Below are 18,698 nucleotides of genomic sequence, written 5' to 3'. Positions count from 1 at the left end.
GTAAAGGCTGGGCCCTATTTAGAAGAGCTGGTTATTCTTCAGGACCCAAACTATCACATTTAGCAAAGACAAGGTGTTTGAAAACACCAAAACATTAGATGAATGAAGACTGCTCTCTCTTTAAAATGCATTGATTTCTGAGTCTCTCTTCTTTACTTAAAACATAAATCTCTCCATTTCAGTCCCAAAAGGGCCTCCTCCTCTGGGGCACTTCCTTTCAGTAACTCTGGAATGAAATTCGGTACCGAGTCATCTCTAACAGAAGGCTCCCCAGCCTCTCCCTCTGGGACTCCTGAAGCACCACATACTGAGGGGAAGCTGCCTAGGGAGGCCTGAGAAGAATCGGCTGGAAGCCCCCTTCACCCCCAGTGCCCAATCCCCTGGGATGTTAGTCTCCTGCACGCTTCTCGTCCTCCCCAGCACCCCTGGAGTGGTGCTGTGCAAACAGCAGGTACTTGGTACCCACGACAGGGGCATGCACACAATTTAGGGGGAATGGGCAGCCAGTACCAAGCTGCTAAAGGAAACTTACCTTTGGAGGGTTGAGAAGAAGCTGATGAAAGTCCTTCAACCATGGTTCAATGCCGTGCAATATGCTGCTATTGACAGTGTAAGACCTTTCAAGTCCCTGAGAGAATGAGTCCATCAGGCCCTCCACCCTGCAGATTTCAAAAGAGAGAAGAAAATCATGCCACTCAATGAACATACTTATCTTCCTCTGGTCAGGCTCAAAGACGCCTCAACAATATCTCCTCTTCTCAAAAGACTCGGTCATATTAGACGCGATTCTGTGCAATTCCCAGTCTTCCCACTGAGGAAGCTAGGCTTCCACCTTAAGCCTCCAGGCGCACTTTTCGGGGGTACGGCAAAAGGCAGGGTTGACAGAGTCTTGTTTTCCTGACGGGGGAAGCACTGCGGGAGCCAGAGGACACGGGTAAGCCAGCCACTGCTCTCATTTGGTTCCTCCCCCAGTCCTTCCCTGGAGGGTCCAGCACAGAGCTTGGCCTGGCCCCGAGGAGTCACGTTCTGCCATCGACAGCTCCTCCACCCCCTCCCCTGCCAAAGTCAGCCTTGACTCTCCAGGACTCCAGAAAGCTCCCATCCAGCAGAGGGGATGCAATCGGGGCAGACAGAAGCCCATCTCTGTCCTGAGACCATGGCCGTCCCCCTGCTGGGCCACTGCTGAGGACCTCTTTGCTCCTGGCTGTCCCTTTCATCTACATGTAAAGTTCGCTCCTCCCAGGCCGGGTTCTCTGCTGGCCAGTGCTGGCTCGTTTCTTCTTCCTCTAGTTCCCAGAACCTCCCTGCCTAACTCCTTTCAGCTGCTGAAGAAGAGCCGGCTACAGAGTTCAGAGCACTGGGATATCCCCCTGCATTCACTGACCTTCTGGCCTTGAACATGGACCTGCTAGACCTGTGTTCTCTACCAGGCCCCTTCCTGCTAGCGAGCTGCCCCATATACTCTGTCCAAAGCCTAGTGGTCACAGGGCCTCCAAGGCAGGAGAACAGCTCGTGTGTTTGCAACGAGGAAGGCTCCTTTTTTAAATTTCATTTTATTTCTAGGTCCAAATTCTCTGCCTCCTCACCCACTGAGAGGGCAAGAAAAACAAAACCATTTACATTTACGTACAGTCATCCAAAATAAATATCCACAATAGCCATGTTAAAAAAAAAAAAGCAAGAACCATAGAGAAAGTGAAAAGTCTGCTTCCTCTGTTCTCTCTCTGGAGGCAGACTGCATTTTTGATCGTGAGATCTTCGGAAATGCTGGGGATCATGGCCCCGATCAGCACTAAGGTTTTTCACAGTTGACCACCATTACCATACTGCTGTTTCTAGGCACAGTGTTATCCTGCTTCTGTCCACTTCATTGTGCATCAGTTCATAAAAGTCTTCCCAGGTTTTTCTGAAACCATCCCCTTCAACATTTCTTATAGCACAACAGTATTCCCCCCCAATTACATACGTAGTGTTCAGCGATTCCCCAATCAATGGGCTTCCCTTCAATTTCCAATTCTTTGCCACCACAAAGAGATCTGTTATAAATGTTTTTGAACATGGAGGAAGGAGCTTAGAATCTAATGAAGGAAGACAAACGCAAAAGGCAACTGGACAGGGGGGCAGAGAACGACCCCAGTGGGTACCTGACATGGGGACATCTTGTTCAGTGGGGTTGGGAGTGTTGTGGGCTGGAAAGTCCAGTTTCTGCCCTTCATAATAGAGGAAAGCTTTGGGAGAAGCCTCCAGTCAGAGGGGAGAGGAAGCTGAGGGAGGTGGGAAGAAATTGGGGTATCCAAGGCTGAGTTAGCAGCATGATGACAAGACTGGGGTATGAATGAGCTCATGCCATTCACATTCATGGTTACGATCAGTACTTATGTGCTTCCCTCTATCCTGTTTTCTTATAATTGTCCTTCTCTTTTTCAGCTTGTCCCCTCTTTAAAGAGACTGCTTTGCTTTTGACCTTTGCCTTCCTCAATCCACCCTCCCTCTTGCCCCACCACCCCCTTTCTCTTAACCTTTTTCTTTCCTCCCTATTGGAAGAAGGATATCTGTACCTGACTACATCTGTACATGTATTCTTCCCTCTTTGAACCAGCTCAGTTAAAAGTGAGGTTCGAGACCTGCTCACTCCCCCTACTGCCTCTTCCATTTTTTAACTGCTTCCTTGCATGCCCCATTTATGTGAGATAATTTTCCTCATCCTTTCTCGCCATCCCCCCTCTTCCAGTGAATTCATCTTCCCCGCCCTTCCATTCTTCTTTGGAGATCATCTAGACATAACAGAATCACACCTAGGCCCTCTTTCTAATTAGTCTCTCTCTAAAACCCCTGGTGATGAGAACATTCTGAACCTTGATTAGTCCCTTATGATTTCTCACTCATATTTACCTTTTCGTCCTTCTCTTCAGTACTGTGAATGTCAAATTTTCTATTCAGCTCTTTTCATCAGGAATGCTTAAAAGTCCTCTGTCTAATCAATGTCCATATTTTTCTCCAATGGAAGTATACTCTGTTTTGCTGGGCCAGTTATTCTTTTTTTTTTTTTAGGCAGTTGGGGTTAAGTGACTTGCCTAGGGTCACACAGTAAGGGTCAGGTGTTTGGTCTGAGGCTGGATTTGAACTCAGGTACTCCTGACTTCAGGGCCGGCGCTCTATCCACTGCGCCACCTAGCTGCCCCATCGGGCCGGTTATTCTTGGCTGCAATCCTGGATCCTTGCCTTCTGGAATGTCAGATTCTAAGCCCTATGTTCCTTTAGCTGCTAAATCTCATATGATCTAAACTACTGCTTTGCAGGACTTTCTTCCTACATACTCTTCTCAATTCTTTCCAGCTGCTTGCAACATCTTCTCTTTAATCTGGGAGCTGTAGATTTTGGCTTTAACACTCCTGGTAGTTTTTATTTTGAGGTTTCTTACCAGAGATGACCAACAGATTCTTTCAATTTCTACTCTGCCCTCTGGTTCTAAGATATTTGGGCAGTTTTTCTTTATAAATTTTTTTTAAGGCAGTTGGGGTTAAGTGATTTGCACAGGGTCACATACCTAGTAAGTGTCAAGTGTCTGATCTGAGGCCGGATTTGAAGTCAGGTTCTCCTGACTTCAGGGCCAGTGCTCTACGCCACCTAGCTGCCCCTATAATTTCTTGAAATACGATGTCCAGACTTTTTTCAGGTAGTCCAATGATTCTTAAATTATCTCTCCTTGATCTATTTTCCAGACTAGTTATTTTTCCTATGAGATACTTCATATTTTCTTCCACTTTTTTTTCAGACTTTTGACTCTGTTTTATTACTGGTTAACATTTCATGAAGTCATAAATTCCATTTGGTCAATTCTAATTTTCAAGAAGTTATTTTCTTCAGTAAGGTTTTGTACCTCTTTTATCAAGTTGTTGATTCTCTTTTTATAACCTTACCGCACAGCTCTCTTTTCCTATTTTTTCCTCTACTATACTCTTATTTTTTTAATTTTTTTCCCTCTTTTTGAAAATCTATTTCTTTAGCTCTTCTAGGAATTCTTGTTGGGCTTGTCTCTAATCTGCATTTTACTTTGAGTCTTTGCTCGCAGATGTTTGTGACTTGAGCTTCCTTATCACCACGGTCTTTATGGTCAGATTCTTCTTTTGTTTGTTTGATTATTCGTCCAGCCTCATGACTTTGGACTTTATGTTGATGTTGGGCTCTGCTTACTTCTGGGAGGAGGGAAGAATGTCTTGCCTGAGCTTCTGCTGCTTTTTATCGCTTGGTCTGAGCTCTGTGAGTTCCTAACGCACATTTGGGTCTATTGGCTTGTGTAAGTTTCCACAGAGTTTCCACAGACGGCTGCTGGACTCAGTCACTGTCAGCCCAGTAGGAGATTCTGCCGGCTCCCTTCGTCTTGGGCTCCTGCTGTGCTTATCCTACTGCAGGTGTGCGTGCTGGTCTTAAGAGTCCCTGCTCTGCTCCCGACTCCAAGCCACACAACTAAGTTCTGGGAACTCGTTCCTTGCTCAGTGCTCAGCTAGGCCCCATGCTCTAGAGACCACTTTTCTCTGCCCCTGGATTTGTAATCCAGAGCTGGATAACAGGCAACAGACTGGCCAGATGGCTTCTCTTCCTGCTCCCACAGCAAGTTCAGGACTCCTCGGATACCTCCTTCTGCCCTGGTGCTTCCTGCCCTGACACTCTGTCCTAGTTTCCTTGTTATCCCCAATGGTTAGAATACTCCTCTTCCTACTGTCCAGGTTGCCATGCTATGCTTCTGGTGAGCCCCCACCCAAATGTCTGCAGACCTCTCAGTCTTTCTAAGACGCTCTGGGCTAGAAAAATAACTCACTGTGACTTTTTCTTGGCTTTTCCAATCAGAATGCAATTTATTGTGTCTTCTAGTTTACTGGGAAGGAAGTATGCTAGGTGAGCTAACCAAAAATGCTACCTCTCACTCTGCCATCTTGACTGTGCCTCCCATGAAGATTCCTGTCCAGGCTACCCGGTGAGCCTGTCACCAATAGGTACTTTTGGAGTGTGTTAACTTCTTAATCATCCAAGTCACAAAAGGAAAGTATAATTGATGACTTTGTCCATTTAAATCGACAAGATACAAAAACAAGACAATCTCAGCCCTCACGGAGTTTTCCCAATTACCTTGAATTTACTTATCTATGTACTAGTGGTTGTTATCATCCCAGTGAGGCAGAGACCATCTTGTTTGTGTATCTCAAGCATCAACAGTGGCACTCAAAATTTTGTTGAACCAAATTATGAGACATAATTTTAAGACAAGTGTACACTTGAGGTAAGAGTTCAGCTGAAATATATGGCAGAGAATAAAATTCGTTTGGAAAGTAAAATTTGGGGAAGGGGACAAGAAGGTGTTGGAATCATAAGCATTCAATCAGTAGAACTCTAACAAAATTGGCCTTTGGACCCCATAAGAAGAGGTCTGGAATGGGGAGATGCAGCCAGACCCTCACTTTGCATCTCTCGGAGGATTTACAGAATCTGTGATTTGGAGGGAACTCTGAGGTCACACGATCCAATCTCATCCAGGTCCCGTATCTCTCCTCCACAGCATTCCTAACAAATGGTCCTCTTGTCTCTGTCTGAACACTTACCTGTGACAGAGAAGCCACTCCTGACAGGAGCGGCACACTCAATTTTTGGATGCCCCTAACTGTTACAATTGTTTTGTCTTAAAAATAAAATAGATTTTGTGGATATTTTCATTTTTTCTATTAACTAGAATTCACCATTCCCAGTGAGCCATCCCTTACAAGAAGGAGGTAAAAAAAAATCAGCAAAACCAACTAGGACACTGAAGAAGATTGATGGAATGCGCAATGTTCGACACGCCTGGACCCCGGCCTTCGGAGAGGCAGGTGCCTTCTTGTCTCTTTTCTTTGAGGAAAAGCGTATTCTTTTAAATCCTGCCACATTCACTCCAGCTCTGCGCCTGTCCTGTCCGTTTACCTTGTGGCAGTCGCTCTGTGTACTGTTTTCTTGGCTCTGCTGAATTCACTCCTCTGCTCGGCACTCCAGACCTTCATTTCTCAGCCCTGCTCCGTCCCTTTCTCCCGCCCGACTTTCTGGCTATTCCCCACATTCAGCAATCCCTGCCCTTTCTTCACGCCTTTGCACTAGCTGTACCACTTCCCTGGGATGCACATCTTCCTCATCTTTGCCTGAAGCTCTGCTGAAGCCCCGCCTTCTACATGGGGCGCTCCTGACATCCTCAGCTACTGTCACTCCATATCACCCTGAAGCTATTTGGCATCCATCTTGTGTGCGCTCCCATTTGTAAATGCTGTCTCCCCCATTAGAATGTGAGCTCCCTGAAGGCAAGGACCCCTCTGGTTTTGTCTTTGTCTCACTAGTGCCTCACCCAGGACCTGACACATACTTACTGGTTTACTGATTGAATGATGATGGTATAACAAGTAAAATGACCCCCAAACTTCTCAGGTGCTAGGTAAGTGTTAAGTTCAGATGCCACACAAATGCATCTTCTTTAAGAAAAGGACTTACCCAGATCTCCTTGTTTCCAACAACGTTAGCAGAATCTGAGTGCCATTGACTAAGCAGTTTTCAGTCAGGTCTCCATCAAACATGTTCTTTAGAAGCCGTTCCACACATCCCTGTCTGTTAAATAGACACATGAGTTACTGTCAGGGAAAGAGAGAATGAATCATGGAACCCCCTACTAAGGTCAGAAGGAAAGCTAGTGTTCATGCTGAAGGTCCCACCAGACAGCAGGAAAGCCTGGCTGATGCAGGGAGCATTTACTCCAGCAGAATGTCAGGCACGAAAGCACTGAGCAGTCCATTCTGAAGTCAGTGGGAAAACACAAAAAATGAACTGAAATCCATGCCCAGAGCAAAATTTCCTCTAAAGCAAGCAGGACCCAGCCGAAGTGGAATTCGAGGACAATGTGGCCAGTAGCCTGGTTGTTACTGGATACTCACGACTCTAGGACTGTGAGGAGGGGGTCAGGCTCAGAAATCTCTTGTGTCTGACTGCTCTGGTCTCTGCTGAGTCGGATGATATCACAGAGGGTCTGAGAAGCATTTGATTGTCTCTGAGAATAATCACAAATGATAAGCATCACCCCATTAGTTCCAAAGAGAATTGTTACCCAGAATAAAGAAGCTAGTGTAGGAGAGATGAAATCACCTATTCCTCCTACTCCTCCTTTCTTAACCAACACATCAGTAAAAACAAAAATCAGAGAATCAAGAATCAAGAATCAAGGCTTTTCTACACCAAGTGAGAGTAGCCTTCTTACTGAGCATTAAAGATGGCAAACTGGACAGCTTCAAATGATCCTCAAAACAGCAGGTATATGGACAGGATCTGCATTCATTCAACACACTTTTATTACCTACTATATTCTCATCCACAAATTTGTGAATGAGAAAACTGAGGGTCAGAAAGATAGAGTGACATAGCTTATAAGGGACCAAGGTGGCAGTCACAAGTCAGACCCACACAGGTTCCAGTCAGTGCTGTTTCCCATTTACCAAGCTGCCACTCTAGAGGAGACGAAATGAAGAAATGTATTCCAAAAAGGGATGGCTTCCTTTGTCCCAGATAAATGCAAGTATGATGATAGACTCTTTGGTTGTAATTTCCTCTCCCCAGGAATATGGATAAGACTCATCTGGGGAAAGCATTACCTTACATTATTAAAAAAAAAAGTTTTTATGTTTTTACATCATCATAATTATCCCCATATATGGTATTTTTAAAGATGTCTCCCTTCCTCAAAAAAAAAAAAAAAATCAGCACAACTGATCAATACACTGAAAACCCAAACCTGCCATGTGTCACCCCTGTGGACCTTTCCCCTCCACCAAGGGGTGGGTTGGGGGTATCCTCTCACCTCTCTTCATTCTGGATCCAATTCTGCTGGACTTCTACATTTTGTCACATTCACTTGTGGTTTTCGGTATGTCTTTTTTTTTTTTCCCCATTTGTGTTGTTATAGTCATTGTGTAGATTGTTTTCTTGGCTATTTACTCTACGGCATGTTTCTCTGCATTCATCACACACATATTTCTTACAGCACAGGAATATTACACTCCACTCATGTAACACAATTTACTTACTCATTCCCCAATCAATGCATGTCTACTTTGCTTCTGATGATTTGCTACCACAAAAAGCGCCATAAATATTTTGGTGTTTTTGAGGACTTTCTTCTTATCAATGACTTACTTGGGGAATTAGTTCAGTAATGGAATCTCTCGTTCAAAGGACATAGATATTTCAGTCGCTTTCTCTGCATACTTCCAAATTGCTTTCCAAAATGGTCGTATCATTTCACAGACCCACTAACAACAACCAGCCCCCCCACATCAACAGTCTCCATTTTTTGTCATCTTTGCCAATTTACAGAGTGTGAAGTAAAACTGCAGGGTGACTTTGATTGGCATTTCTCTGTGACAGATATATGATCTACTTCTCTTAATTTTTGAAACAGTATGATCTTTAAGATGAAAGTTGCATATCCATTTAGAATGCATTGTGGAATATGGTGTACAGTGTTGGTCTAAGCCTAATTCACGCCAGATAGCTTTCCAGTTTTCCCAGCAGTTTTTAATCAAATAAGGAGTTTTTTTTTTTCCCTAGATAATTTATATTCTCCACTTTATTGAACACTGGGTTACTGTTTTTGTTTAGTCTGTTCCACTGATCTATTTTTTAACCAATGTTGTTCAGTCATTTCAGACATGTCCAAGTTTTTGTAACCTATTTGGGGTTTTCTTAGCAAAGATACTGGAGTGATTTACCATTTCCTTCTCCCACTCATTTTACAGATGAAGAACTGAGGCAAACAGGATTAAGTGACTGCTAGTAAGTGGCTACGGCCAGATTTGAACTCAGGAAGATAAGTCTTCCTGACTCCAGGCCTGGTGCTCTATCCACTGTGGCTACCCTTTTTAATCAATACCAGATGGTTTGGATGACTGCTGCTACAGAACACAGTTTGAGGACTGGAAGTGCTATTCCCCCTTCATCCCTACTTCTTATCATAATTTCCCTTGATATTCTAGACCTTTTGTATTTCCAAAAGAATTTTATTGTTTTATCAAATGCTATAAAGTATTCCTTTGATAGTTTGATTGGTGTAGCGCTGAAAGCGTAAATTAACTTCGGTAATATTTTCATTATATTGGCATGGACTAACCACGCATTGAAGATTTAAGTTGCTCTTTATTTCTTTTATTTAAGTTACTCTTTCTTTCTTTAAGGAATATTTTATAATTGACTCTACAAATTTTTTGTATAGGTTATGTATTTTGTAGTTATTTGGAATGTGATTTGCTTTTCTATTTTTGCTTCTTGTCATTGTATAGGGATGCTGTTGATTTTTGAGGGTTCATTTTGTAGCAGGCAACTATGCTGAAGCTATTAATTTAATAATTAATAGCTAATAATCAAATTGTCTCAATCAATAGATTTGCTGGTTCCCTAGCATTTTCCAAGTATACCATATGCAAATAAGGATAGTCTTCATCCCCTTTACCTGTCTTTATGCTTTTCATTTTTCTCTTGTCTTATCAATGTCGCTATATTTCCAGAATATCAAATGACAATGGGAAGAGTGGGTTTCCGTGCTCACTCCCTTATTTACTTGAAAAGGTTCTAGGGTATCCTATGGCACATGATCCTTGGTTTTGGCTGTAGAGCGATGCTTTTTATGATGTTAAAAAAACCCATCTGTGCCTACACTTTGTAGGGTTTTTAGCATAAACGAGTGCAATGCTTTGTCAAAGGCTTTTTCTGCATCTATTAATTGTATAGTTTTGGATGTTTTGCTTTTTAATGTGATTAATTGTGTTGATTGTTTTCCTAATGTTGAACCATCCTTGCATCCACGGTATAAATTCTACTTGCTCATAATAAATTATTTCTTGCCTAAATCACTATAGTCTGTTCAACGGGATTTTGTTTAAAAAAATTTTTAGTCAATATTCATTAATGATATTGATCTACAGCTTTTCCTTCTGTTTCCTCTTTCCCAAGTTTAGGTATTAGGACTATATTTGTTTCACAAAAAAAAAAAAAGATTCTAGGAGGCTGCTTTATTTCTCACTTTTTGAGACTATTTTGTAAAGTATGAGTACTAATTGTTCTTTTTAAGATTTGATAGAATTCTCCTGGGAATTCATCAAGATCAGGAGTTTCTCTTCCCTTCCCCTCCCCCCCCCCCGCCCCTGGAATTCCTTTACATCTATTTCCTTTCCTGAGATTGAGTTATTTAAGAACTCTATCTGGTCTTCAGATAGTTTGAGTATGTTATGTTTTTGAAGATATTCCTCTTTTTGGTGTTCTTAGTTATGTTAGCATATAATTCTTTTAATTTCTCCAGATTTTGATGCAATTTCAACTTGTTCATTGCTATTTAATTGGTTTTATTTTCTGCTCTCTTCTTTTTAACCAGATTAGCTAAAGGTTTATCCATTTTATGAGTCTTTCCAAAGATCCAGCTTTTAGTTTTAGTTATCATTTGTTATTATGTTTCCAATTTACCTATTTCTCCTTTAATTTTGAATATATCCTTTTTTTGCTTATTTCAGGTTTATTTGTTGGATTTCTAATTTTTAAAAATGCATATTCAGTTCATTAATCCTCTCTTTTTCTATTTTGTTAACGTATATTTATAGGAATATTATTTTTCCCCTTCAGGATTATTTTAGTTGCACCCTAGAAACTTCCTCTGTTGTTTCATCATTATCATTTTCTTTTATATAATTTTTTCTGTGATTTAGTTTTTGATCCACTCATTATTTGGGATTTCATTGTTAAGTCTCCATTTGGGTCTGTCTTTTGTTTGTGGTCCCTGAACCAAGGACCATCTCGTGGTATGGTTTATAAATGCTGTTCTTACTATTTATGCCTTTTTATATTTGCTTGCAATATCTCTGTGCCCTAAAACATGGTCAATTTTTGGAAAAAGTTTCACGTAGTGCAGAGAAATATGCATACTCATTTGCAGTCCCATTTAGAAGCTACCAGAAGTCTTTTAGTTCTAGTTTCTCTAGCAATTTGGTGAACTCCGTATTTTTCCTTCTGTCATCCTATTAACTTATCCAAGACTTGAGACAGTGATATTTTATTCTCCTATTGCGATGGTGTTACCATCTACGTCTTCTTATAGCTCAACTAATGCTTCCCTTATGAATTTGGATAATAAAGAATTTAAAGCATATATGTTCCTCATATTAATTTGTCTGTTGTTACTGATTTTGATTTGTTGTCTATGCTAACTTCAGCATAGTTATTTCTTTACCTCCTTTTTATTTTTTGAATGTTTGTTTTTGCTTTGTCAGCATGATTGCAACTCCTACTTTTTAGAATTCACTTAATACACAGTAAATTTTTTCCATCCCCTTCAATTTTGCTTGGTTATCTGTTATTTAAATGTGTTCCTTGGAAGCAACAGATTATTGGGGTTTGCTTTCTTATCCAATCTGTCCCTGTTTCATTTTACTGGATTGTTTAATCCATTCACAATTAAAGTTATGAGAAAGAGGTTTATCTTTTCCTCCATCTCTCTCTAATATTGTTTTTCCCCCAAGTTATGTTACAAAGTATTACGTCTCTTCAGTTTTAGCTTAGTTTTTTTTTTTTTTAAAGGTGGGTCTATTTCCATCAGCTCTTTTCTCCTTGCCCCCGGTTCCCTCTGCTTGCTTGTGACCCCTTTCCCTTTGGAATTTTAATCAAGAATTCCACCTTCTTTCCTGTGTTTACCTAGATGTTTAGTTCTTCCACTCTTTTTCTCCCCTCAGTCAAGTAGATTTTCCTCCACCTCTCTTCACCTTAAACTAGTCCTGTTTATTAGTTTTTTAATTTTATTTTATGTGCTCCTTTCCAAGAGGATTTCTCTCATGCTCCTCACTATCCAACCTTTTCTGCCTGCCCTAGACCCTCAATCTCTGGTTCACGACCCATATAATTCCCTAGTCGCTCTCTATTCTCCATATTCCTCACGGAATCCAAATTTCCAGCATACCAATTCTGGGCTCTCCCTTCGAGGCAGTTTCTGCCACAGATTTGTGGAGCTTGCCCTGCAGATTCCATTTTTTCACTGTACCTCACTCCAAGAACAAAGCCAATTCTTATAGCCGAGAGGACACTGATCCATGGCATAATCCCTCCTCTTCACACAGCTGATCATGCAGCCCACCACTAACTGATACCCTTCCCCCCATTACCTTCCTTCCCCATTCATCTCAAAATGTCCTCCCTGAGTCCATTCCTTCCCACTCCCCCAGGTACCAGATGCCTCCTGGAGTTCCAACTCTCTTCTACGCCACAAGGTAGGACAAGTGGTCTTTTCAAGTACCAAAATCCACTGGACAATGCCCACCTCCCTTTATAGAATACCTCTCTTAGCCTATAGTGATATTCATCAAAAAGAACCCCCTCCCACCACCAAATTAAAGCCTCTCTCTTCCTTTCCACCACTTTTCAATCTCTGTCCCCTGCAGGCTCTTCTCTTCCTGAGAATCCACAGAAGTCACCTTTCCCTTATTATTAGCCCTCAATTTGACTGAGGTGCATCGCACTCCCCTTTACCGCTCTACTCCCCTCCCCTGCCATGCACCAATTTTGTAATGTAGTCTCACCAAAAAAAAAAGATTCACCTACAGGTAGGGCATACACAATGACCTTGGCTTGCCTCTTCACTGTTACCTCCAGCTGACTTCTGCCTTCACTCCAATCTCCTTGTGTACTTTCAGAAAAAAGTCTCTTACTGGTCTCTCTGATGTCACTTGTTTACTGTTGTTCATGGCTGATGCATTTATCCTTCCTGCATTTCTGTTGAATGGGGCGTTCAAGAAGCAAATAAAATCCTCAGGTCTGGTTTTCTTACTAAGAATGTTTCAAATGCCTCTTCATCACTACATGTCTATCTATTTTCGTTCATAGTTAAGCTCAGATTTGCAGGGTAGCCAGCTCCATCACTCTTCAGAACACATCCCAATTCCTCATTCGTTTTCTGGCAGGTGCACAACAGTCTTGTGTTCTCCGGATTTCCTTTCCTTTGTTTTTGAAGGTCTCTCTCCTGGTTGCTTGAAAGATCTGTTGTTCCTGAATTAAACTGTTAAAATTAATCAGTATATGTCTTAGAGTTTGAAACCTTCCCTCTGCAACTCCCAGAAGTGATCTTTGAACTCTTTCCACTGGTATTTCATTTTCTGCATTCAGAAGCTCTAAGGAGTTTTCTTTTCTTTCTTTTTTTTTTTTACTGCAGTTATTATTTTTTATTTTATTTTATTTTTTAATTAATTTATTTTGATTTATCAACAATCACTTCCATATGCTTTTGAGTTTAAAATTTTTCTCCCCCTTCCTGCCCACCACCCTCCCCAAGACGGTGTACAATCTGATATAGGCAATACATATACATTCCTATTAAACATATTTTCACATTAGTGATGTTGTAAGGAAGAATCAGAATCACCAGAAAGATGAAACAAAATTCAACAGAAGAAAAAAAATAGCAAATAACATGCTTCGATCTGCATTCAAATTCCATAGTTCTTTCTTTGGATGTGGATAGCATTTTCCATCACGAGGCCTTTGGAGATGTCTTAGATCCTTGTATTGCTGGGAAGGGTTAAATTTATCAATATGAGTCTTCACACAACGTGGCTGTTGCTGTGTACAACGTTCTCCTGGTTCTGCTCACTTCACTCAGTCCATACAAGTCTTTCCAGGTTTTTCTGAAGTCAGCCTGTTCATCATTTCTTATAGCACAATAGTATTCCATTACATTCATATATCACAACTTGTTCAGCCATTCTCCAACTGATGGGCATCCTCTCAATTTCCAATTCTTTGCCACCACAAAAAGAGCCGCTATAAATATTTTTGTACGTGTGGGTCCTTTTCCCGTTTGCATGATCTCTTTGGGATACAGCCCCGGAAGTGCTATTGCTGGGTCAAAGGGTATGCACATTTTTATGGCCCTCTAAGGAGTTTTCTTATATTATCACTTGCATTGTGGTGTTCACTTTCTAACTCTCCTGTTCTTCTAGGAGGTCCATAACCTTTAAATTGTCTCTATACCTCCCATCTTCACGAGCGAGCTGTTTTGTTTGGATGGATAGCATCTAGACTGTCCTTCGTTTCTGTGTATTTGCATTCCCAACCAATTATTTCTTTCTTTGGTTTCTTTGGTGAGATTTGCCATCTCAGATTCAAGTTCTTCTGTTCTACCAATTATTTTTGCTGGGCAGGACATAAATTCTGCTCTCCTAATTATCATTTCTCTGTTTAAACCGCTCAGGAACAGTATGCTGTGGTTCTACGTTCTCAAATTCTGTAGTGTTGGATCATTTTCCTTTGTTTTGCGGTATTTATTCACAAATACCTGACCTCATTTACTACATCTAGACGTCCTATTTCTTTCTGTTATTAAAGTTTTCCCTGCTGATTTTATCTGCTTATGTTCAGAGTCTTTCAGTTTTCTTCTTCCTGAGATCTTGGGTCACTTCAGTAGGTTTTCCCCTTATTTTCCTCTATTGTTCACCTTCCGACTCCCTCCCCCTCCTTTGACAGTGGTTTCCCTGGGGGCTGGATCTCAAACCTGTTTCCTCCCACAGTGGGTGATTCATGGTTCACCAGCCTATGTTTCTACTCCAAAGGATTTTTGGGAGAAGAGAACTGGTCCCAGTTGGGGGCTGGGTCTTTCCCTCAGACTTAGTGGAGTGTCATATAGCCTCCTTCCCCCCACCCACACACACATACACATACACTGTGCTCTGTCCTGCTCTCTCTGCCCCTCAGTTTTCTGGCCCAGCAGTCCAATGGGCTGGTGCCACTGTAGCTGGGGATGATTTCCATCATTTGGAGTTTGGTCTCCAAGGCTCTGAGCTGAGAAAGAAGTTAGAATACGAGGTTCAGCGCTATTTCAAACCCAGACACATCCTTTCCTGTTTTCTTTCTTCCTGATTCTCCTGTAAAGTTATGTTACAGCTCAGAATGCTGATGGAGTGCCAACCAAGGAGACCCCATCAGACTTCTACAGCCTGAAGCCCAGATTTCCAAGGCACTGGAATCGAGGTGTAGGGTTGGTTTTTGTTCCAAGTCCATGGGTCAGGTCCTTGGGCCAGTTAATGTAATGTCATTACTAGTGACATGGTGGGTGGTGGAGGAGAAGGTGCTCTATGAGCTCAGAGTAGGTGTGATGTCATGGGGTTTTGTTTTGTTTTTTTACCTTCTTTTGGGTTCCAGGTGACCTAGACCATGAAGACAGTCAAAGTTCCTTGATCTTTGGGATGTAATTTCTGTTTTGGAGAGATGTGAGAGGTTATGAGGAATAGAGAAAATGTCTGGTCCTCAATCTTGCTGGTCATGTGAGCCAGAACCTTGGGCTTTTTAGTTAGCGTCAGGATGCATGATGCTCTCTGAACTCCAGGGACACCACGTATACCTGTGGTGCTCCCCCACCTTCCACGAGGAACAGTCTCTTTGGTGCTGCAGTTCTCCAGGCACCTGCTCTGATGTGTTTGAGTGACGTGTATGTGGCCACCACACAACAGCCAACCCCTGTTCCAGCATATCAGCCTGCCATGGCGGGGGAAGTTGCTCTGGTGAGAACAACAGAAAGAAGCCCAAGAACCTCTTCAAAAGCAGGAATTGCACACCCTACAAGAACTGAATTCACCTCCTCACTGATGGCTATGGAGATGGCCAGATTTTAGACTGCCTCCAAATGGTCATTCAAAAAGTATCCCCTGAGTCCAAAGACAGTCTCCGTAGTGTTGTGTAAACACGATGCTGGGCAGAGAAACCATGCAAAGAAAGACAGTGTGTAGATGGACCGAGCACAAACTCTGGAGGCAGAAGACCTGAATTTAAGTCCCAGCTCCAAAAAACCAAGCACTGTGCGACCTCAAGGGTCTCTCAACTTGGCCTCTCTGTGCCTGAACTGGCTTCTCTGTAAAACAGGCAGCACCCTTGAACTGGGTCCTCCACAAGCTGTGGTGAGGAAAGCCATTTGTCAACATTATGAGCTACTGTCACTTTCTGTCCCCAGAGATGTCCTGGCAAGGGTGGATAAAACCAGACAGACAGACTCCACTACTTCTCTTCTTCACACTCCCTACGCGCCCTCGTGTCACCTCTTCAGGACTAGTCACCTGGGCTCTACCTTCACAATACATACCACAAGAACAAGGTGGAAGAAAACTTAAGAAGCAACTTGAGAAAGTAAGAGCCACTCGACTGAGATGGGTTTTTAAAAATGTTTTGTTTTGTTTCATTTTTATCTGCCAGGAAGCTGAAGCAGAGGAAGGTCCCGGGGTTAACCTAGAGAAGACTCAGAGAGACAAGACAGTTGTCTTCGAGTATCTGAAAAGCTGTCAGATCGGCCGGCTCCGAAGGGCACGATGAGAAGGGAGTCGGCTTTGGCCTTGAGGCCAGGAAAGCCTCCATCCCAAGAGGAATGGGCTGCCTCAGGACGCAGCAGGTCTTCACCTAAAGTCTGGATGACCACTCGTTTGGGGTGTTTCCTTTGGAGGGAGGCCCCGTCCAACCCTTCTGTTTCTATGATAGCAGGTGTTGTACAAGGCCAGAGGGAGGCAGCCAACAGAATTAATCAATTGCTTTTCACTTCAGTACCCAAAGCAGATATTGTCTGAGTCTTTTCCAAAAGACCCCATGGCCTCCGTTCTGGATGCTGCAAACAGGAAAGGGAAGCCTGGGAGTCCCTCTGAACCACTCTCCAGTGGGTAACCCCAGCTGAGCCTGCCCAAACATGAAAGCCAAGGAGTCGGTTCAAGGCGAGATTCAAATGACTCTGAGTCAGGAGCAGAGGCCACAGACATGAAGATGTGGGGCGGCTGTTGTGCCCCCAGCCTCCCCAACTCACTAGCAGTTCCGCTTTCCAGTCTCTTTGGACAAGAAGCAGAGACCAGTTATTCAAGATTGACAGCAGACACTCTAACATGACAAATACTACATGAAGACCCCTTAGCGGAGTCTTCCTCCCATAGGAAAACAAAGCCTCTTTCATTCACTGAAGCACAAGCCAGGATTCAGGCCAGTCAAAGAGCAATGTGGTTACAAGACAGACTGAGTAGTACAGGAGCATGTAGGAATACCCATTTTTCAGACCTGCTGCCATCTTGCTCTACAATCTAGCCAAAGAGGCTAGACTGCTCAACGGCTACAACTCAAGCGGGGGTGAGCCCATGGCCTCACAGCTCTCTCAGAGGGTCGAGGTGAGGGTTGGGGGGGTTGAGCAGCCCAGGTTTCCTACTCACGTCTTCATCCTGGCTCGAGTGGATCAGCTCCACAAGCCTCTCAATGATGTTCTCTTCATTCAGCCACTGAAAAGAAAGGAAAAGGCCTTGGGTCACATGTTTGTGCCAACAGCAACTAGGCCCTGGGCTCCAGAAGCCTCCATGAGAGGCCGCGTGGCGCAGTGGAGAGAGTTCTGGATCGGAGACAGAGAACCTGAGGTCAAATCCTGTCTGCAGGGGCAGCTAGGCGGCGCAGTGGATAGAGCACCGGCCCTGAAGTCAGGAGGACCTGAGTCCAAATCCGGCCTCAGACCAAACACTTGACACTTACTAGCTGCGTGACCCTGGGCAAGCCACTCAACCCCAAGTGCCTAAAAAAACAAAACAAAACAAAACAAAAACAAATCCTGTCTGCAACATACTATGTGGGTGACCATGGTCAGGTCACTTACTCTCTCTGGGACTGTTTTCTCATATATAAAATAAAGGCTCAGACCTCCTTTAAATTCCCTTCTACTTGCTAATATAATAAAAAAGACAATTCTACCTAAGCTAATTTACTTATTCAGTGCCATACCAATCAAACCACCAAAAAATTATTTTATAGAGCTAGAAAAAGATAATAACAAGATTCATTCGGAAGAACAAAAGATCCAGAATATCAAGAGAACTAATGAAAAGAAATGCAGGGGAAGGTGGCCTAGCCATTCCAGATCTTAAATTGTATTGTAAAGCAGCAATCATCAAAACTGCTTGGTACTAGCTAAGAAAGAGAGCGCTGGATCAGTGGAATAGGTTACATATGCAAGACATGGTAGTCAATGACTATAGTGATCTATTATTTGATAAACCCAAAGACCCCAGCTTCTGGGATAAGAACCCACTCTTTTGACAAAAACTGCTGGGAAAACTGGAAAAGAGTACAGCAGAAACTAGGCATAGACCAAAATCTAGCACCAAATACCAAAATAAAGTAAAAATGGGCTCATGATTTAGATATAAAGGCTGATACTATAAGCAAACTGGGAGAGCAAGGAATAGTTTACCTGTCAGATCCATGGAGAACAGAAGAATTCATGACCAAACAGGAGATAGAGAACATTACGAAAAGGAAAACAGATAATTTTGATTACAATAAATTGAAAAGTTTTTGCACAAACAAAGCCAATGCAACTAAGATTAGAAGGAAGGTAGAAAATTGGAAAAGAATTTTTACAACCAGTCTCTCTGATAATGGCCTAATTTCTAAAAAATATAGAGAATTAAGTCAAATTTATAAGAATACATGCCATTCCCTAATTGATAAATGGTCAAAGGATATGAACAGACAGTTCTCAGAGGAAGAAATTAAAGTCATCTATAGTCATATGAAAAAATGCTCTAAATCACTATTGATTAGAGAAATACAAATCAAGACAACTCTGAGGTACCACATCACACCTATCAGAATAGCCAACA

At 42.5% G+C, this 18,698-nt stretch overlaps 1 protein-coding gene across 4 annotated transcripts in view; it reads right to left on the bottom strand.

Annotated features, from left to right (window-relative positions):
- PPP6R2 (protein phosphatase 6 regulatory subunit 2) overlaps nt 1–18,698 on the bottom strand; it is a 137,305-nt gene that overhangs the window by 33,828 nt on the left and 84,779 nt on the right. For all 4 annotated transcript variants that reach the window (XM_027854384.1, XM_027854383.1, XM_027854385.1 and 1 more), the window contains 4 exons: nt 17,262–17,327; nt 6,945–7,057; nt 6,508–6,621; nt 533–659 (listed from right to left, as the gene is read on the bottom strand). In XM_027854384.1, the coding sequence (XP_027710185.1) occupies nt 533–659; nt 6,508–6,621; nt 6,945–7,057; nt 17,262–17,327 (420 nt within the window). The remainder of the gene's footprint in view (nt 1–532; nt 660–6,507; nt 6,622–6,944; nt 7,058–17,261; nt 17,328–18,698) is intronic.

The sequence above is a fragment of the Vombatus ursinus genome, unplaced genomic scaffold (genome assembly GCF_900497805.2).
Source record: "Vombatus ursinus unplaced genomic scaffold, bare-nosed wombat genome assembly UNPS02010394.1, whole genome shotgun sequence".
Classification (NCBI taxonomy): domain Eukaryota; kingdom Metazoa; phylum Chordata; class Mammalia; order Diprotodontia; family Vombatidae; genus Vombatus; species Vombatus ursinus.
This window is presented reverse-complemented; position numbering and strand designations above follow the sequence as displayed.